The following is a 23,380-nucleotide window of genomic DNA, read 5'->3' as shown; positions in this document are numbered from 1 at the left end:
CCTGATCTGCTATTATCACCCAGTGCTGCCATCTGCAGTGACGTGTCTGTAATACCAGTGCAGGGACCGCCTGATCTGCTATTATCACCCAGTGCTGCCATCTGCAGTGACGTGTCTGTATTACCAGTGCAGGGACCGCCTGATCTGCTATTATCACCCAGTGCTGCCATCTGCAGTGACGTGTCTGTATTACCAGTGCAGGGACCGCCTGATCTGCTATTATCACCCAGTGCTGCCATCTGCAGTGACGTGTCTGTATTACCAGTGCAGGGACCGCCTGATCTGCTATTATCACCCAGTGCTGCCATCTGCAGTGACGTGTCTGTATTACCAGTGCAGGGACCGCCTGATCTGCTATTATCACCCAGTGCTGCCATCTGCAGTGACGTGTCTGTATTACCAGTGCAGGGACCACCTGATCTGCTATTATCACCCAGTGCTGCCATCTGCAGTGACGTGTCTGTATTACCAGTGCAGGGACCGCCTGATCTGCTATTATTACTCAGTGCTGCCATCTGCAGTGACGTGCCTGTATTACCAGTGCAGGACCGCCTGATCTGCTATTATCACCCAGTGCTGCAATCTGCAGTGACGTGTCTGTTTTACCAGTGCAGGGACCGCCTGATCTGCTATTATCACCCAGTGCTGCCATCTGCAGTGACGTGCCTGTATTACCAGTGCAGGGACCGCCTGATCTGCTATTACCTACCACCCAGTGCTGCCATCTGCAGTGACGTGCCTGTATTACCAGTGCAGGGACCGCCTGATCTGCTATTATCACCCAGTGCTGCCATCTGCAGTGATGTGTGTGTATTTCTAGTGCAGGGACCTCCTGATCTGCTATTATCATCCAGTGCTGCCATCTGCAGTGGCGTGCCTGTATTACCAGTGCAGGGACCGCCTGATCTGCTATTATCACCCAGTGCTGCCATCTGCAGTGACGTGTCTGTATTACCAGTGCAGGGGCCGCCTGATGTGCTATTATCACCCAGTGCTGCAATCTGCAGTGACGTGTCTGTTTTACCAGTGCAGGGACCGCCTGATCTGCTATTATCACCCAGTGCTGCCATCTGCAGTGACGTGTCTGTATTACCAGTGCAGGGACCGCCTGATCTGCTATTATCACCCAGTGCTGCCATCTGCAGTGACGTCTCTGTATTACCAGTGCAGGGACCGCCTGATCTGCTATTATCACCCAGTGCTGCCATCTGCAGTGACGTGTCTGTATTACCAGTGCAGGGACCGCCTGATCTGCTATTATCACCCAGTGCTGCCATCTGCAGTGACGTGTCTGTATTACCAGTGCAGGGACCTCCTGATCTGCTATTATCACCCAGTACTGCCATCTGCAGTGACGTGTCTGTATTACCAGTGCAGGGACCGCCTGATCTGCTATTATCACCCAGTGCTGCCATCTGCAGTGACGTGTCTGTATTACCAGTGCAGGGACCTCCTGATCTGCTATTATTACTCAGTGCTGCCATCTGCAGTGACGTGTCTGTATTATCAGTGCAGGGACCGCCTGATCTGCTATTATCACCCATTGCTGCCATCTGCAGTGACGTGTCTGTATTATCAGTGCAGGGACAGCCTGATCTGCTATTATCACCCAGTGCTGCCATCTGCAGTGACGTGTCTGTATTATCAGTGCAGGGACAGCCTGATCTGCTATTATCACCCAGTGCTGCCATCTGCAGTGATGTGTCTGTATTACCAATGCAGGGACCACCTGATCTGCTATTATCACCCAGTGCTGCCATCTGCAGTGACGTGTCTGTATTATCAGTGCAGGGACAGCCTGATCTGCTATTATCACCCAGTGCTGCCATCCGCAGTGATGTGTCTGTATTACCAATGCAGGGACCGCCTGATCTGCTATTACCACCCAGTGCTGCCATCTGCAGTGACGTGTCTGAAGGACTGTTAGAAAATCGCCATGTGACAATATTATATTGTCATTTTGGTTAATTTTGTCTCCATGGCACTTTGAAGGAGACACTTAGAAGCAGACACGTGGCCTGACACGTCAGCAGCCTGACTATAAACATGGTGTGTTCTAGATCTCTGCACACACAAGCTTACTGCAGTCACCCTGTGTATCTCTGCACACACAAGCTTACTGCTTTCATCCTGTGTATCTCTGCACACACAAGCTTACTGCTTTCACCCTGTGTATCTCTGCACACACAAGCTTACTGCTTTCATCCTGTGTATCTCTGCACACACAAGCTTACTGCTTTCATCCTGTGTATCTCTGCACACACACGCTTACTGCTTTAATCCTGTGTATCTCTGCACACACAAGCTTACTGCTTTCATCCTGTGTTTCTCTGCACACACAAGCTTACTGCTTTCATCCTGTGTATCTCTGCACACACAAGCTTACTGCTTTCATCCTGTGTATTTCTGCTCACACAAGCTTACTGCTTTCAGCCTGTGTATCTCTGCACACACAAGCTTACTGCTTTCATCCTGTGTATATCTGCACACACAAGCTTACTGCTTTCATCCTGTGTATCTCTGCACACACAAGCTTACTGCTTTCATGCTGTGTATCTATGCACACACAAACTTACTGCTTTCATCCTGTGTATCTCTGCACACAAGCTTACTGCTTTCATCCTGTGTATCTCTGCACACACAAGCTTACTGCTTTCACCCTGTGTATTTCTGCACACACAAGCTTACTGCTTTCATCCTGTGTATCTCTGCACACACAAGCTTACTGCTTTCACCCTGTGTATCTCTGCACACACGAGCTTAGTGCTTTCATTCTGTGTATCTCTGCACACACAAGCTTAGTGCTTTCATTCTGTGTATCTCTGCACACACACTCTTACTGCTTTCATCCTGTGTATCTCTGCACACACAAGCTTACTGCTTTCATCCTGTGTATCTCTGCACACACAAGCTTACTGCTTTCACCCTGTGTATTTCTGCACACACAAGCTTACTGCTTTCATCCTGTGTATCTCTGCACACACAAGCTTACTGCTTTCATCCTGTGTATCTCTGCACACACACGCTTACTGCTTTCATCCTGTGTATCTCTGCACACACACGCTTACTGCTTTCATCCTGTGTATCTCTGCACACACAAGCTTACTGCTTTCATCCTGTGTATCTCTGCACACACAAGCTTACTTCTTTCATCCTGTGTATCTCTGCACACACAAGCTTACTGCTTTCATCCTGTGTATCTCTGCACACACAAGCTTACTGCTTTCATCCTGTGTATCTCTGCACACACAAGCTTACTTCTTTCATCCTGTTTATCTCTGCACACACAAGCTCACTGCTTTCATCCTGTGTATTTCTGCACACACAAGCTTACTGCTTTCATCCTGTGTATCTCTGCACACACAAGCTTACTGCTTTCATCCTGTGTATCTCTGCACACACAAGGTTACTTCTTTCATCCTGTTTATCTCTGCACACACAAGCTTACTGCTTTCATCCTGTTTATCTCTGCACACACAAGCTCACTGCTTTCATCCTGTGTATTTCTGCACACACAAGCTTACTGCTTTCATCCTGTGTATCTCTGCACACACAAGCTTACTGCTTTCATCCTGTGTATCTCTGCACAAACAAGCTTACTGCTTTCATCCTGTTTATCTCTGCACACACAAGCTCACTGCTTTCATCCTGTGTATCTCTGCACACACAAGCTTACTGCTTTCATCCTGTGTATCTCTGCACACACAAGCTTACTTCTTTCATCCTGTTTATCTCTGCACACACAAGCTCACTGCTTTCATCCTGTGTATTTCTGCACACAAAAGCTTACTGCTTTCATCCTGTGTATCTCTGCACACACAAGCTTACTGCTTTCATCCTGTGTATCTCTGCACACACAAGCTTACTGCTTTCATCCTGTGTATCTCTGCACACACAAGCTTACTGCTTTCATCCTGTGTATCTCTGCACACACAAGCTTACTGCTTTCATCCTGTGTATCTCTGCACACACACGCTTACTGCTTTCATCCTGTGTATTTCTGCACACACAAGCTTACTGCTTTCATTCTGTGTATCTCTGCACACACAAGCTTACTGCTTTCATCCTGTGTATCTCTGCACACACAAGCTTACTGCTTTCATCCTGTGTATCTCTGCACACACAAGCTTACTGCTTTCATCCTGTGTATCTCTGCACAAACAAGCTTACTGCTTTCATCCCGTGTATCTCTGCACACACAAGCTTACTGCTTTCATCCTGTGTATCTCTGCACACACAAGCTTACTGCTTTTATCCTGTGTATCTCTGCACACACAAGCTTACTTCTTTCATCCTGTTTATCTCTGTACACACAAGCTCACTGCTTTCATCCTGTGTATCTCTGCACACACAAGCTTACTGCTTTCATCCCGTGTATCTCTGCACACACAAGCTTACTGCTTTCATCCTGTGTATCTGCAGGCTCGTGCTGTGACTTGAGAGAACACCTGTGTAAACCACACAACCGGGGGCTGAACAACAAGTGCTATGATGACTGCATGTGTACAGAAGGTGAGTCCAGGTCCTGTCTTCTCCATCACTAGCCATGCGCGGTTCCCTCCTCCATCTTCCTGCTCACACATAGGTGTTAAAATGTGTCAAGAAGCCTTTCAGAGCAGCGGAAGATGCAGAGGAGCTTGTCCTCCAGCTGTTCAGCAACGAAGTGTGAGCTGTTCAGAAACGTTTTCCCATGTGTGACCTCGTTGTGGACATGACAGTGACCTAATTGTGGATATAACTGTGACCTGATTGTGGACATAACTTTCACCTCTTTGTGGACGTAACTGTGACATCACTGTGGACATAACTTTCACCTCGTTGTGGACATGACAGTGACCTCGTTGTGGACATAACTGTGACCTCGTTGTGGACATAACTATGACCTTGCTGTGGACATGACAGTGACCTCGTTGTGGACATGACAGTGACCTCGCTGTGGACATAACTATGACCTTGCTGTGGACATGACAGTGACCTCGTTGTGGACATAACTGTGACCTCGCTGTGGACATAACTATGACCTTGCTGTGGACATGACAGTGACCTCGTTGTGGACATGACAGTGACCTCGCTGTGGACATAACTATGACCTTGCTGTGGACATGACAGTGACCTCATTGTGGACATAACTGTGACCTCGTTGTGGACATAACTGTGACCTCGTTGTGGACATAACTGTGACATCGCTGTGGACATGACAGTGACCTCGTTGTGGACATGACAGTGACCTCGCTGTGGACATAACTATGACCTTGCTGTGGACATGACAGTGACCTCGCTGTGGACATGACAGTGACCTCGCTGTGGACATGACAGTGACCTCGCTGTGGACATGACAGTGACCTCGCTGTGGACATGACAGTGACCTCGCTGTGGACATGACAGTGACCTCGCTGTGGACATGACAGTGACCTCGCTGTGGACATGACAGTGACCTCGCTGTGGACATGACAGTGACTTCGCTGTGGACATGACAGTGACCTCACTGTGGACATAACTGTGACCTAATTTGGGACATAACTATGACCTCGGTGTGGACATGACAGTGACCCCACTGTGGACATGACAGTGACCTCGCTGTGGACATGACTATGACCCCACTGTGGAGATGGCCCCGCTGCGGAGGTCACAGTCAAGTGCCTGCCTGGCCATACGTTACACACATCAGAGCCGCGTGCACTTAACAGGAAAAAAGAGCTCAGGAATTCAACGCTGAGGTACTTAAATGGTGTGCATTTTTTCAGTCACAGAGCTGAATTCCTCTGTTATCAGCTAATTAATTAATTTGCTATCCAAACCAGTTTAGCTTACATAAACAAAAGAAAGATGTTGTGTTGTATATAAAGGCACGTACACACACCATACAGTAGCAAACGACGGGTCCATCAGACCCGCTGGGCGGAAGTTGTGCCGACAGTAGCACGTCTGTACACGCTGTCGGGAGACTAATAAGACTGTTTCTGACAGATCCGCTCAGCGTGTACACACGTGCTACTGTCAGCAGAACTTCCGCCCAGCGGGAGGGTGACTCTGACGGACCCGTTGTTTGCTACAGTATGGCGTGTGTACGCACCTCTAGCTAATCGTTTTTCTAATGTTAGGTACACACCATACAATTTTCTGTCAGATTTAGCTGCCAGATCGATTATTTCCAACATGTCCGATCTAAATTTTGATTGATTTTTCAATTTTCTGATAATTTTTAATCATTTTTTCGATTTATTTTTTTATTGATTTTCATAAAACTGAATGAAAAAAAGATTTAAAAAACTATAGGAAAATCAAAAGTTGATTGGAATTTAGATGGGACATGTTGGAAATAATGGATCTGGCAGGTACCGTAAATCTGAGAGAATATTGTATGGTGTGTACCTGGCGTAATAACTGAGCAACATGTCAGATTACAGAGCAGTACAGAGCTTCTACACATGTGCCGAGGTGTAGGGAAGGTCAGAAATGCAGATAGGAATTCAGATGGGACATGTTGGAAATAATGGATCTGGCAGGTAAATCTGAGAGAATATTGTATGGTGTGTACCTGGCGTAATAACTGAGCAACATGTCAGATTACAGAGCAGTACAGAGCTTCTACACACGTGCCGAGATGTAGGGAAGGTCAGAAATGCAGATAGGAATTCAGATGGGACATGTTGGAAATAATGGATCTGGCAGGTAAATCTGAGAGAATATTGTATGGTGTGTACCTGGCGTAATAACTGAGCAACATGTCAGATTACAGAGCAGTACAGAGCTTCTACACACGTGCCGAGGTGTAGGGAAGGTCAGAAATGCAGATTTCCATTTTCGCACAAAATCCGCTTTCCGCTATTAACCAATACCGCTATTGCTACCGATTCCGTTTTCCTCCTACCGATTTTCGCATTCTGGTGCAGATTTTCATGTTAATTTCCGTCGACTTTAACATCAATTGTCTCAAAAAGTACAAGGTGTTTTTGAAAGCTTTATTTTTCCTCTTGTTCCCAATTTTCTGCTTAATATACCCTGAGAATGTGGTGTTTGTAGCTCCGATGGGGGCTTTGCTATTAAGCTCTAAATTCAGCAGCATATCGCATACTCTGTCATTTCTGTCCAGTTTAAAGAGGACCCGAGGTGGGATTTAATTATGTTAGTGGGGCACAGAGGCAGGTTGTGCACACTAACACCAGCCTCCGTTGCCCCATGGTGTGCCTCCAGGACCCCCCTGCGCGCCGCTATACCCCCCGCAGTGCTGGCGACACGCAGTGCGTCGCCAGCACAATGTTTACTCTAGCGCTGTCTGTCAGCGCCGCTCCCCCGCCTCTTCCGTATCGCCGCTACCCGCCTGTGTCCCTTCCCTCCCGCTGATAGGAGGGAAGTGACGCGGGCGGGGAGCGCCGATACGGAGGAGGCGAGGGAGCGGCGCTGACAGACAGGCGAGAGGTAAACATTGTCGCTAGCACTGCGGGGGGTATAGCGGCGCGCAGGGGGGTCCTGGAGGCACACTATGGGGCAACGGAGGCTGGTGTTAGTGTGCACAACCAGCCTCTGTGCCCCACTAGTAGTGTTGGGCGAACAGTGTTCGCCACTGTTCGGGTTCTGCAGAACATCACCCTGTTCGGGTGATGTTCGAGTTCGGCCGAACACCTGACGGTGCTCGGCCAAACCGTTCGGCCATATGGCCGAACTAAGAGCGCATGGCCGAACGTTCCCCGAACGTTCGGCTAGCGCTGTGATTGGCCGAACGGGTCACGTGGTTCGGACCCGAACGCGCTCTGATTGGCCGAACTGTCACGTGGTTCGGGTAAATAAATACCCGAACCACGTCATATCTCCGCCATTTGTCTGTGGGTTTAGCTTTGGGTAGGCAGGCAGGGTAGTTCGCGCTCCAGCCACGCTAGCCAGGGTCCCCCCCAGTCATTGTGTGTCGCTGCTGGGAATAGTAGTACACCGCTCGCTCAGCATTCTGTTTACTGCCACTCTGTGTACCTCGCTCAGCCACACTATATAGCATTCTGTTTACTGCCACTCTGTGTCTGCTGGGAATAGTAGTACACCGCTTGCACAGCCACACTATATAGCATTCTGTTTACTGCCACTCTGTGTACCTCGCTCAGCCACACTATATAGCATTCTGTTTACTGCCACTCTGTGTCTGCTGGGAATAGTGGTACACCGCTCGCTCAGCCACACTATATAGCATTCTGTTCACTGTTCTGTGTCTGCTTGGAATAGTGGTACACCGCTCGTTCAGCCACACTATATAGCATTCTGTGTACTGTTCTGTGTCTGCTGGGAACAGTAGTACACCGCTCGTTCAGCCACACTATATAGCATTCTGTGTACTGTTCTGTGTCTGCTGGGAACAGTAGTACACCGCTCGCTCAGCCACACTATATAGCATTCTGTTCACTGTTCTGTGTCTGCTGGGAATAGTGGTACACCGCTCGCTCAGCCACACTATATAGCATTCTGTTCACTGTTCTGTGTCTGCTGGGAATAGTGGTACACCGCTCGCTCAGCCACACTATATAGCATTCTGTTCACTGTTCTGTGTCTGCTGGGAATAGTGGTACACCGCTCGCTCAGCCACACTATATAGCATTCTGTTCACTGTTCTGTGTCTGCTGGGAATAGTGGTACACCGCTCGCTCAGCCACACTATATAGCATTCTGTTTACTGTTCTGTGTCTGCTGGGAATAGTGGTACACCGCTCGCTCAGCCACACTATATAGCATTCTGTTCACTGTTCTGTGTCTGCTGGGAATAGTGGTACACCGCTCGCTCAGCCACACTATATAGCATTCTGTTCACTGTTCTGTGTCTGCTGGGAACAGTAGTACACCGCTCGTTCAGCCACACTATATAGCATTCTGTGTACTGTTCTGTGTCTGCTGGGAACAGTAGTACACCGCTCGTTCAGCCACACTATATAGCATTCTGTGTACTGTTCTGTGTCTGCTGGGAACAGTAGTACACCGCTCGTTCAGCCACACTATATAGCATTCTGTTCACTGTTCTGTGTCTGCTGGGAATAGTGGTACACCGCTCGCTCAGCCACACTATATAGCATTCTGTTCACTGTTCTGTGTCTGCTGGGAATAGTGGTACACCGCTCACCCGTCACTGTATAGCATTGTGCTCTGTGTCGCTGCTGGGAATAGTGGTACTGTATAGCATTTCTGTACTGCCACTGTACTGCTGCCAGTCAGCGTGTACTGTAAGGATAAGTGAAATGAGGAAGAAATCCGGTGAAAGAGGGAGGGGCAAGGGAAGAGGTGTTTCCCCTGACGGTTCACGTACAGGCCACAGGGGAGCACCCAAGAAAACCCACTCAATACCACCCATGTTGTCCAGGACAACAACCCTCACAAATCCAAAAGAACAGGACCAGATAATTACTTGGATGACCTCTCAAGCGTCCAGCAGTGGGTTAAGCAGCACCAGCACATCACGCACGAGGTCCGAGTCCTCAGCCAGTTACAAGGAGCCAGTGGGCACAAAGCTGACACAACCGGCAGCGACACCACGCACACAACTGCCAGATAACCAGTCCGATGAATTACCTCAGGACACAATGGGGTATTCGCAGGAGCTATTCCCAGCCCAACAAACTTCCACCTTTCAAAGGTCAATGGAGGAACAGCCAGAAATGTTGTGCCTGGATTCACAACCGTTAACTGTGGGAAATGTACCGCGCACTGAAATACGAGGCGAGTCCGAAGAGGACTCGGAAACCCAAATCCCAGAGCAATTTGGGCAGGAGGGGTTGCAATTGCAGGAGGTCGGCCGACAAGATCTGGAAGACGACGTTGGAGTGTGCTGCGCAGAGGTTGTTGTGGGGAGCTCTACTCCACGGCGGTGGCCCACAATGACATATGACGAGTTTGAGGAGATGGAAGAGGAGGGTATGGACAATGTGGACAGAGACCCAGATTTTGTTTGTGAACGAGAACATCGCCGTCGTAGCAGCAGCACAGATGAGTCTGTTGAAGAACACACTGCTGCACGAGTTCGCCTTGTGCCACAAGGTAGGCGGCGCGCAATTTCAGGCACCACAAGCGTGGAAGTTCAAGTGAGAGGCAAAAGAGGAGCAAACAGAAATCGCCAGCAAGGAGGCAGGTGCTCCAAAGTCTGGGCTTTCTTTGAAGACTGCACTGAGGATGTTACCATGGCGATTTGCAAGGTGTGCAAGACCCGCCTGAGCAGGGGGAAAAATATTAACAACCTCTCCACCACCAGCATGAGCCGTCACATGCTATCCAAACATCCCACTCTTTGGGCAAACGCGTCAGGACAGGGTACCAGAAACAACACTGCCTCCCTTGGGTTCACCAGACCCGCCTCAGCAGCAGCAGTAGCCCAGCCATTGCGTGGTTCACAACATTCACAAACATCAGACGACGCTGACACTGTCACTTTCCGGAGTAGTGCTCTTGAGGTCTCCCAGTGTTCATCAAACACAACAACCAACAGCCCTTCCGTGTGCAGCGCTACGGTTCAGTTGTCTGTGTCGGAGATGTTTGAGCGCAAGAGGAAATTGCCAGCAAATGACCCCCGGGCCGTGGCAGTAACAGCCAGCATAGCCAAGCTTCTGGCCTGCGAAATGCTGCCATATCGATTGGTGGAGACAAACAGCTTCAAGGGCATGATGTCAGTGGCCATCCCACGTTACGTGGTTCCCAGCCGCTACCACTTTGCACGCTCTGCAGTGCCTGAGTTGCATGAGCACGTGGTCAGCAAAATAACCCGAAGCTTGAAGAATGCCGTTGCCTGCAAGGTTCACCTCACCACTGACACCTGGACGAGTGCGTTCGGCCAGGGTCGATACATCTCCCTTACCGCGCACTGGGTGAACCTTGTGGAGCCTGGCAGCGATTCCTCACCTGCTACGGCACGGGTGTTGCCCACGCCACAAACAGCTGCACCGCCGTCCCTCCCACTGGATAACAGCAGCACCTACCTCTCTGACTCCTTCTCCTCCAACGCATCTCAAAGCTGTACCTCATCCGGAAACGCTAACCCAGCAGCAGTAGGATCGTGGAAGCAGTGCAGCACAGCTGTTGGCATGCGTCAGCAAGCGTTGCTGAAGCTAATCTGCCTTGGGGATAAGCAGCACACAGGGGAGGAAATTTGGAGGGGAATAAAGGAACAGACGGATTTGTGGCTGGCACCGCTGGACCTGAAACCGGGCATGGTTGTGTGTGATAATGGGAGTAATCTCATTCGCGCTTTAAGGTTGGCTAAGCTGACACACATCCCTTGCCTGGCGCACGTGATGAACCTAGTAGTTCAGCGGTTCCTGAGGACATACCCAGGCGTGCCCGATCTGCTGTTGAAGGTGCGTCGAGTGTCCAAACATTGTAGAAATTCCAGTACTGCTTCGGGGGCACTCGCCAAGATGCAGGAGCGCTTCAATCTCCCCCACCATCGCTTGCTGTGTGATGTCCCTACGCGCTGGAATTCTACGCTGCACATGCTAGCCCGCTTTTGCGAGCAGAAGAGTGCAGTGGTCCAGTACATGACGGCGCAGTACCGAGGCGCATCCGGCCAGCTGCCAAGCTTCTGTGGATCCGATTGGGCCAACATGTTGGACCTCTGCCAAGTCCTCCAAAATTTTGAGCAATCCACGTTGCTTGTGAGCAGTGACAACTCTTCAGTCAGCATTACCATACCACTGCTGTGTTTACTGAAGAGGTCGATGTTAAAAATCAAGGAAACAGCTGTCATGATGCAACTGGGGGAATCTGAAGGAGAAAACGATCAGCGTGATGGTACCAACATCAGGCCATCCGCCTCAGGGAACGCTGGCCCCAGCAGCTATGACGAAGAAGAGGAGGAGGAACAGCTGGAGTTGGAGCAGGAATTTCATGCCACCACTGACGAGGGCCAGAGCGGTGCACGTTGGACTTCCACAATTCAACGCGAATGGTCAGCAGAAGCAGACCAGGAGGAAGGTGACGACTATGATGCATCACAACAACTATCACAACGCTCACAAGAGGATGATGAGGATTCTGGTAGGACTCTGGCACACATGGCTCAATTCATGCTAGACTGCATTGAACGTGACCCACGCATTGTGCGCATTCTGGACAACACCAATTACTGGGTTTATACCCTTCTGGATCCACGGTACAAACACAATGTTCCAAAACTGCTTGAAGAAAGAGTCAGACAGGTCAAAATGGAAGAATACCAGCAGGCCCTTGTGGAGACTTTAGAGAGGAGATTGACATCCTCCCCCTCCTCTAGCCAGTTGTACGCAGACAGACTGACTTCCGCAAACCCAGGACGACCAGGAGGGCAGCAAACAACGCAAGCCGCAGCTAGTACCCAAAAGGGAATGGTATCGGCAGTGTCCTTGGAGTGGGAAAATTTTCTGACACCCATGCAGCCGCAGCCCACTGAACAGCAAGCGTGCAGATCCACCTCCAACACCGATCGCCTGGAGAAGATGGTCAAGGACTACATGTCAGATGGCGTAGCTGTGTCGAACCATCCATCTGCACCCTTCAACTATTGGGTATCGAAGCTAGACACCTGGCACGAACTGGCAATGTACGCAATAGAGGTGCTGGCTTGCCCGGCAGCCAGCGTTATGTCGGAACGCTGTTTCAGTGCTGCCGGAGGCATCGTCACAGATCGGCGTATCCGCCTCTCTACAGACAATGCAGACCGTCTGACTCAAATTAAAATGAATCAATCCTGGATTGGAAATGACTACGCAACACTCCAGGACCCCAACCAAGTAACATGACCAATGAACATCTGGGATGGTGTTGCGTTTCCGGGCCCTGTTTATTGAACCTCTCATCTGTATTACATTTATGACTGCATGGCGGCAAAAAGCATTGCTGCTATATCCGCACGCTTTTTGTCCACATGCAAGGCCTGGGTTGTTGTGTCTCACAAAGCGTGGCCTTCTCCTCCTGCGCCTGCTCCTGTTCCATCACGTCTGCTGCTGCTGGGTTAGCGTTGCCGCGTGGTCCCTGTTTATTGAACCACTTATCTTTATTACATTTATGACTGCATGGCGGTACAAAGCATGCTATCCGCACGCTTCTTGCCCTCATGCAAGGCCTGGGTTGTTGTGTCTCACAAAGCGTGGCCTTCTCCTCCTGCGCCTCCTCCTGTTCCATCACGTCTGCTGCTGCTGGGTTAGCGTTGCCGCGTGGTCCCTGTTTATTGAACCACTTATCTTTATTACATTTATGACTGCATGGCCGTACAAAGCCTGCTATCCGCACGCTTCTTGCCCTCATGCAAGGCCTGGGTTGTTGTGTCTCACAAAGCGTGGCCTTCTCCTCCTGCGCCTGCTCCTGTTCCATCACGTCTGCTGCTGCTGGGTTAGCGTTGCCGCGTGGTCCCTGTTTATTGAACCACTTATCTTTATTACATTTATGACTGCATGGCGGTACAAAGCCTGCTATCCGCACGCTTCTTGCCCTCATGCAAGGCCTGGGTTGTTGTGTCTCACAAAGCGTGGCCTTCTCCTCCTGCGCCTGCTCCTGTTCCATCACGTCTGCTGCTGCTGGGTTAGCGTTGCCGCGTGGTCCCTGTTTATTGAACCACTTATCTTTATTACATTTATGACTGCATGGCGGTACAAAGCCTGCTATCCGCACGCTTCTTGCCCTCATGCAAGGCCGGGGTTGTTGTGTCTCACAAAGCGTGGCCTTCTTCTCCTCCTGCGCCACCCTCCTCCTGTTCCATCACGTGTGCTGCTGCTGGGTTAGCGTTACCGGTCCCTTTTCCTGGAACCTCTTATATGTATTACATTTATGACTGCATGCCGACAAAAAACATGTTACCTGTGCAAAGAAAACAGACATTTCCCGCATTTAAAAGACAGTTTTCCCTTTGAAACTTTAAAATCGATTTTCTCAAAAACTATAAGCTCTTTTTGCTAATTTTTTTTTCCTCTTGTACCCACTCCCAAGGTGCACATACCCTGCAAATTTGGGGTATGTAGCATGTAAGGAGGCTTTACAAACCACAAAAGTTCGGGTCCCCATTGACTTCCATTATGTTCGGAGTTCGGGTCGAACACCCGAACATCGCGGCCATGTTCGGCCTGTTCGGCCCGAACCCGAACATCTAGATGTTCGCCCAACACTACCCACTAGCACAATTAAATCTTTTCAAAGATTTTTTTTTCACTTGTTCCCAGTCTTTATTAATATACCCTGAACATTTGGTGTTTCCGGCACCTATGGGAGCGTTGCTGATAACCGCTAAAGCCGGCAGCTGTACACCGTACTGTATACTGCAGAAACTCCATATTACCGATATGCCGTGTGCCGCCGACTTTAGAGATTAATAGCAAATCCTCATAGGTGCCAGAAGCACCAAACTTCCAAGGTTTGGGAACAAGAGGAAAAAAAATCTTTCAAAAAGACATTGTACTTTTTTCAGAAAATTGATGTTAAAGTCGGCAGAAATTTTCAAGATTTCCGCAAAAATCCGCCTACCGCACTTACCTTACTGATTTCTGAATTTCGATGAGGAAATGCAATTTCGGATCAGAATTCGAATAAACATCCCTACCAAGAGGCACTCTGACAGCCACAAATACTAGAGAATCCAGCACCCCGCTAGCCTGCTCCCCTCCCTTTCTCCTCCCACTCTTCTGTATCCTCCCCCTTCCTTTCCCCTCCCACCCTTCTGTATCCTCCCCCTTTTCTCCTCCCTCTCTTCTGTATCCTCCCCCTTTTCTCCTCCCACTTTTCTCTATCCTCCCCCTTCCTTTCTCCTCCCACTCTTCTTTCTCCTCCCCCTCCCTTTCCCTTCCCTCTCTTCTGTATCCTCCCCCTTTTCTCCTCCCACTCTTCTGTATCCTCCCCCTTTTCTCCTCCCACTCTTCTGTCTTCTCCCCCTCCCTTTGTCCTTCCTCCACCCCCTCCCTTTCTCCTCCTCCTCCTCCTCCTCCCTTTGTCCTCCCACTCTTTTTTCTCCCCCCCCCCCTTTTCACCTCCCCCTCCCTTTCTCCCCCCACTCTTCTTTCATGGTCAGAGCTCCTGTTGTAAAGATCTGTAGCTACAAATTATTCCCAACCCCCCATCAGTAATGTTCCCTCATAATCTGGGGTGCTGTCCCCCAAGTATTGCAGAATCCTCAGTATCCTCACTAGTAGTCAGCTGAGTACAGTTATATCTCCCCAGATTCCCTAGTACAATGGGGCCCCCAAGCACTCTATACATAACAATTGATACGGCGCACCAAAACGTGCCAATGGCAACTACAGTGTCAGAGGAGCAAGAAGGGGATGGGGGACAGCTTGTTAATGATTACCACTATTCACAGTATCTATAGAAGTGATTATTACCAGCACAGGGTCAATAGAGAGGTAATACTGTAGTTGAGGGAGGGCCCTGCGAGGCCCCTCTTGCCCAAGGGCCCCGATGCGGTTGCAACCTCTGCAACCCCTATTGCTATGCTCCTGTACATAGTCATGTCACTGACTGTCCTCAGAGGAGCTCACACTCTAATCCTACCATAGTCATAGTCTAATATCCTGCCATATTATTATTATGTATTTATATAGCACTGACATCTTCTGCAGCACGTTACAGAGTACATAGTCATGTCACTGACTGTCCTCAGAGGAGCTCACACTCTAATCCTACCATAGTCATAGTCTAATGTCCTACCATATTATTATTATGTATTTATATAGCACTGACATCTTCTGCAGCACATTACAGAGTACATAGTCATGTCACTGACTGTCCTCAGAGGAGCTCACACTCTAATCCTACCATAGTCATAGCCTAATGTCCTACCATATTATTATTATGTATTTATATAGCACTGACATCTTCTGCAGCACATTACAGAGTACATAGTCATGTCACTGACTGTCCTCAGAGGAGCTCACACTCTAATCCCTACCATAGTCATAGTCTAATGTCCTACCATATTATTATTATGTATTTATATAGCACTGACATCTTCTGCAGCACATTACAGGGTACATAGTCATGTCACTGACTGTCCTCAGAGGAGCTCACACTCTAATCCTACCATAGTCATAGTCTAATGTCCTACCATATTATTATTATTATTATATATTTATATAGCACTGACATCTTCTGCAGAACTATACAGAGTACATAGTCATGTCACTGACTGTCCTCAGAGGAGCTCACACCCTAATCCTACCATATTGTTATTATGTATTTATATAGCACTGACATCTCCTGCAGCACTATACAGAGTACATAGACATGTCTCTGACTGTCCTCAGAGGAGCTCACACCCTAATCCTACCATATTATTATTATGTATTTATATAGCACTGACATCTTCTGCAGTTCTTTACAGAGTACATAGTCATGTCACTGACTGTCCTCAGAGGAGCTCACACGCTAATCCTACCATAGTCATAGTCTAATGTCCTACCATATTATTATTATGTATTTATATAGCACTGACATCTTCTGCAGAACTATACAGAGTACATAGTCATGTCACTGACTGTCCTCAGAGGAGCTCACACTCTAATTCCTACCATAGTCCTAGTCTAATGTCCTACCATATTATTATTATTATATATTTATATAGCACTGACATCTTCTGCAGCACATTACAGAGTACATAGTCATGTCACTGACTGTCCTCAGAGGAGCTCACACTCTAATCCTACCATAGCTATAGCCTAATGTCCCATCATATTATTATTATGTATTTATATAGCACTGACATCTTCTGCAGCACATTACAGAGTACATAGTCATGTCACTGACTGTCCTCAGAGGGGCTCACACTCTAATCCTACCATAGTCATAGTCTAATGTCCTACCATATTATTATGTATTTATATAGCACTGACATCTTCTGCAGCACATTACAGAGTACATAGTCATGTCACTGACTGTCCTCAGAGGAGCTCACACTCTAATCCTACCATAGTCATAGTCTAATGTCCTTCCATATTATTATTATGTATTTATATAGCACTGACATCTTCTGCAGCACATTACAGAGTACATAGTCATGTCACTGACTGTCCTCAGAGGAGCTCACACTCTAATCCTACCATAGTCATAGTCTAATGTCCTACCATATTATTATTATGTATTTATATAGCACTGACATCTTCTGCAGCACATTACAGAGTACATAGTCATGTCACTGACTGTCCTCAGAGGGGCTCACACTCTAATCCTACCATAGTCATAGTCTAATGTCCTACCATATTATTATGTATTTATATAGCACTGACATCTTCTGCAGCACATTACAGAGTACATAGTCATGTCACTGACTGTCCTCAGAGGAGCTCACACTCTAATCCTACCATAGTCATAGTTTAATGTCCTTCCATATTATTATTATGTATTTATATAGCACTGACATCTTCTGCAGCACATTACAGAGTACATAGTCATGTCACTGACTGTCCTCAGAGGAGCTCACACTCTAATCCTACCATAGTCATAGTCTAATGTCCTTCCATATTATTATTATGTATTTATCTAGCACTTATACCTTCTGCAGCACATTACAGGGTACATAGTCATGTCACTGACTGTCCTCAGAGGACCTCACAATCTAATCCTACCATAGTCATAGTCTAATGTCCTACCATATTATTATTATGTATTTATATAGCACTGACATCTTCTGCAGCACTTTACAGAGTACATAGTCATGTCACTGACTGTCCTCAGAGGAGCTCACACTCTAATCCTACCATAGTCATAGTCTAATGTCCTACCATATTATTATTATGTATTTATATAGCACTGACATCTCCTGCAGCACATTACAGAGTACATAGTCATGTCACTGACTGTCCTCAGAGGAGCTCACACTCTAATCCTACCATAGTCATAGTCTAATGTCCTTCCATATTATTATTATGTATTTATATAGCACTGACATCTTCTGCAGCACATTACAGAGTACATAGTCATGTCACTGACTGTCCTCAGAGGAGCTCACACTCTAATCCTACCATAGTCATCGTCTAATGTCCTTCCATATTATTATTATGTATTTATCTAGCACTTATACCTTCTGCAGCACATTACAGGGTACATAGTCATGTCACTGACTGTCCTCAGAGGACCTCACAATCTAATCCTACCATAGTCATAGTCTAATGTCCTACCATATTATTATTATGTATTTATATAGCACTGACATCTTCTGCAGCACTTTACAGAGTACATAGTCATGTCACTGACTGTCCTCAGAGGAGCTCACACTCTAATCCTACCATAGTCATAGTCTAATGTCCTACCATATTATTATTATGTATTTATATAGCACTGACATCTCCTGCAGCACATTACAGAGTACATAGTCATGTCACTGACTGTCCCCAGAGGAGCTCACACTCTAATCCTACCATAGTCACAGTCTAATGTCCTACCATATTATTATTATGTATTTACTGACATCATGTTTCTTTTATGGGAAACGGTGCTTTTTGTTTGGGGGGAGGGGGGGAGGGGGCAGTAAGTTTGCATGATATCAGGTCCTCATGTCTGAAGTCTGCCCTGTTACACGTGTACACATGGTTGGTGGTATTATATGACCTCGGCTGTATGGGGACCTCACAGATATTTCTGGGAATGTTTCCTTGATTGTGACATGAGAATGAGGAAGTGTGAAATCTGCTGATTGCTTCTGGTGAAGCTGCACAACTTGCATCACTTCTAGTGTTATTGTCACATCAGGAGATGGTAGAGAAAATGTATAGAAACAGGATGTGTTACCCAATAACAGAACAGAGCTCTGGGCCCAGAGTGACACCGACCCCGGCATCTGTATTACATAACAAATCAGCCCCCCCCCCCCCCCCCCCCCCACACACACACACACCTGCCTGCCACGCCCATCTGTGGCCTACAGCAGGATCTAAACAGATGCAGTTTTTGGCGGTTGCCGTTAGGTACACTATGCCTGTGACATTTTACCGAAGCATTTCCATGGGAAATAATGCATATACTGTGCGCAGGAAGCATGATCCGTAAATTGTGCAATCACAACACAGCGCGGTCTCTCTCCCAGTGGGACAGAAGTCCTCACGCCATAGAAAAGGGGAAAGTATTAAAAATCACAAAATGCAAACGCAATCGCACACAAAAATGCACCCGATAATGTAGTAACACAAAATGCAGAAAATGCACTGCACTGCCTAATATGCAGGGGTGTAACTAGAAATCACTGGCCCCCTTGTAAAACCTTAGACACCCCCCCCCTTACATGTGTATATCTGCACAGGCCTCACATGTGTATATCTGCACACGCCTCACATGTGTATATCTGCACAGGCCTCACATGTGTATATCTGCACACGCCTCACATCTGTATATCTGCACAGGCCTCACATGTGTATATCTGCACACGCCTCTCATGTGTATATCTGCACACGCCTCACATGTGTATATCTGCACAGGCCTCACATGTGTATATCTGCACACACCTGACATGTGTATATCTGCACAGGCCTCACATGTGTATATCTGCACACGCCTCACATGTGTATATCTGCACATGCCTCACATGTGTATATCTGCACAGGCCTCACATGTGTATATCTGCACACGCCTCTCATGTGTATATCTGCACAGGCCTCACATGTGTATATCTGCACACGCCTCACATGTGTATATCTGCACACGCCTCACATGTGTATATCTGCACATGCCTCACATGTGTATATCTGCACACGCCTCACATGTGTATATCTGCACATGCCTCACATGTGTATATCTGCACATGCCTCACATGTGTATATCTGCACACGCCTCACATGTGTATATCTGCACACACCTGACATGTATATATCTGCACAGGCCTCACATGTGTATATCTGCAAACGCCTCACATGTGTATATCTGCACACGCCTCACATGTGTATATCTGCACACACCTGACATGTATATATCTGCACAGGCCTCACATGTGTATATCTGCACACGCCTCACATGTGTATATCTGCACACGCCTCACATGTGTATATCTGCACACACCTCACATGTGTATATCTGCACACGCCTCACATGTGTATATCTGCACAGGCCTCACATGTGTATATCTGCACACGCCTCACATGTGTATATCTGCACACGCCTCACATGTGTATATCTGCACACGGCTCACATGTGTATATCTGCACAGGCCTCACATGTGTATATCTGCACACGCCTCTTATGTGTATATCTGCACACGCCTCTTATGTGTATATATGCACACGCCTCACATGTGTATATCTGCACACGCCTCACATGTGTATATCTGCACAGGCCTCACATGTGTATATCTGCACAGGCCTCACATGTGTATATCTGCACAGGCCTCACATGTGTATATCTGCACAGGCCTTACATGTGTATATCTGCACACGCCTCCCATGTGTATATCTGCACACGCCTCACATGTGTATATCTGCACACGCCTCACATGTGTATATCTGCACACGCCTCACATGTGTATATCTGCACACGCCTCACATGTGTATATCTGCACACGCCTCACATGTGTATATCTGCACACGCCTCACATGTGTATATCTGCACAGGCCTCACATGTGTATATCTGCACACGCCTCTCATGTGTATATCTGCACACGCCTCACATGTGTATATATGCACACGCCTCACATGTGTATATCTGCACACGCCTCACATGTGTATATCTGCACAGGCCTCACATGTGTATATCTGCACAGGCCTCACATGTGTATATCTGCACAGGCCTCACATGTGTATATCTGCACACGCCTCCCATGTGTATATCTGCACACGCCTCACATGTGTATATCTGCACACGCCTCACATGTGTATATCTGCACAGGCCTCACATGTGTATATCTGCACAGGCCTCACATGTGTATATCTGCACAGGCCTCACATGTGTATATCTGCACACGCCTCCCATGTGTATATCTGCACACGCCTCACATGTGTATATCTGCACACGCCTCACATGTGTATATCTGCACAGGCCTCACATGTGTATATCTGCACATGCCTCATGTGTATATCTGCACATGCCTCATGTGTATATCTGCACACGCCTCACATGTGTATATCTGCACACGCCTCACATGTGTATATCTGCACACGCCTCACATGTGTATATCTGCAAACGCCTCACATGTGTATATCTGCACACGCCTCACATGTGTATATCTGCACACGCCTCACATGTGTATATCTGCACACGCCTCTCATGTGTATATCTGCACAGGCCTCACATGTGTATATCTGCACACGCCTCACATGTGTATATCTGCACACGCCTCACATGTGTATATCTGCACACGCCTCACATGTGTATATCTGCACACGCCTCACATGTGTATATCTGCACACGCCTCTCATGTGTATATCTGCACACGCCTCACATGTGTATATCTGCACACGCCTCACATGTGTATATCTGCACGCGCCTCACATGTGTATATCTGCACGCGCCTCACATGTGTATATCTGCACGCGCCTCATGTGTATATCTGCACACGCCTCACATGTGTATATCTGCACACGCCTCACATGTGTATATCTGCACACGCCTCACATGTGAATATCTGCACACGCCTCTCATGTGTATATCTGCACACGCCTCTCATTTGTATATCTGCACAGGCCTCACATGTGTATATCTGCACAGGCCTCACATGTGTATATCTGCACAGGCCTCACATGTGTATATCTGCACAGGCCTCCCATGTGTATATCTGCACACGCCTCACATGTGTATATCTGCACACGCCTCACATGTGTATATCTGCACACGCCTCACGTGTATATCTGCACACGCCTCACGTGTATATCTGCACACGCCTCACGTGTATATCTGCACACGCCTCACGTGTATATCTGCACACGCCTCACGTGTATATCTGCACACGCCTCACATGTGTATATCTGCAAACGCCTCACATGTGTATATCTGCACACGACTCTCATGTGTATATCTGCACACGCCTCACATGTGTATATCTGCACACGCCTCACATGTGTATATCTGCACACGCCTCACATGTGTATATCTGCACAGGCCTCACATGTGTATATCTGCACAGGCCTCACATGTGTATATCTGCACAGGCCTCACATGTGTATATCTGCACACGCCTCCCATGTGTATATCTGCACACGCCTCACATGTGTATATCTGCACACGCCTCTCATGTGTATATCTGCACACGCCTCACATGTGTATATCTGCACACGCCTCTCGTGTATATCTGCACACGCCTCTCATGTGTATATCTGCACACGCCTCATATGTGTATATCTGCACACGCCTCTCATGTGTATATCTGCACAGGCCTCACATGTGTATATCTGCACACGCCTCACATGTGTATATCTGCACAGGCCTCACATGTGTATATCTGCACACGCCTCACATGTGTATATCTGCACATGCCTCACATGTGTATATCTGCACACGCCTCACATGTGTATATCTGCACGGGCCTCACATGTGTATATCTGCACACGCCTCACATGTGTATATCTGCACACGCCTCACATGTGTATATCTGCACATGCCTCACATGTGTATATCTGCACATGCCTCACATGTGTATATCTGCACACGCCTCACATGTGTATATCTGCACACACCTGACATGTATATATCTGCACAGGCCTCACATGTGTATATCTGCACACGCCTCACATGTGTATATCTGCACACGCCTCACATGTGTATATCTGCACACACCTGACATGTATATATCTGCACAGGCCTCACATGTGTATATCTGCACACGCCTCACATGTGTATATCTGCACACGCCTCACATGTGTATATCTGCACACACCTCACATGTGTATATCTGCACACGCCTCACATGTGTATATCTGCACAGGCCTCACATGTGTATATCTGCACACGCCTCACATGTGTATATCTGCACACGCCTCACATGTGTATATCTGCACACGGCTCACATGTGTATATCTGCACAGGCCTCACATGTGTATATCTGCACACGCCTCTTATGTGTATATCTGCACACGCCTCTTATGTGTATATATGCACACGCCTCACATGTGTATATCTGCACACGCCTCACATGTGTATATCTGCACAGGCCTCACATGTGTATATCTGCACAGGCCTCACATGTGTATATCTGCACAGGCCTCACATGTGTATATCTGCACAGGCCTTACATGTGTATATCTGCACACGCCTCCCATGTGTATATCTGCACACGCCTCACATGTGTATATCTGCACACGCCTCACATGTGTATATCTGCACACGCCTCACATGTGTATATCTGCACACGCCTCACATGTGTATATCTGCACACGCCTCACATGTGTATATCTGCACACGCCTCACATGTGTATATCTGCACAGGCCTCACATGTGTATATCTGCACACGCCTCTCATGTGTATATCTGCACACGCCTCACATG

The 23,380-nt window shown here is 47.8% G+C and overlaps 1 protein-coding gene across 1 annotated transcript in view; it reads left to right on the top strand.

Annotated features, from left to right (window-relative positions):
- The window catches only part of DRAXIN (dorsal inhibitory axon guidance protein), a 261,892-nt gene that overhangs the window by 201,796 nt on the left and 36,716 nt on the right, over window positions 1-23,380 (top strand). Inside the window, exon 6 of the mRNA XM_068238757.1 lies at window positions 4,423-4,512. Within this exon, the coding sequence (XP_068094858.1) occupies window positions 4,423-4,512 (90 nt within the window). The remainder of the gene's footprint in view (window positions 1-4,422; window positions 4,513-23,380) is intronic.

The sequence above is a fragment of the Hyperolius riggenbachi genome, chromosome 6, assembly GCF_040937935.1.
Source record: "Hyperolius riggenbachi isolate aHypRig1 chromosome 6, aHypRig1.pri, whole genome shotgun sequence".
Lineage (NCBI taxonomy): Eukaryota > Metazoa > Chordata > Amphibia > Anura > Hyperoliidae > Hyperolius > Hyperolius riggenbachi.
Note: the sequence above shows the minus strand (reverse complement) of the source record. Positions and strands in the feature narration are given on the sequence as shown.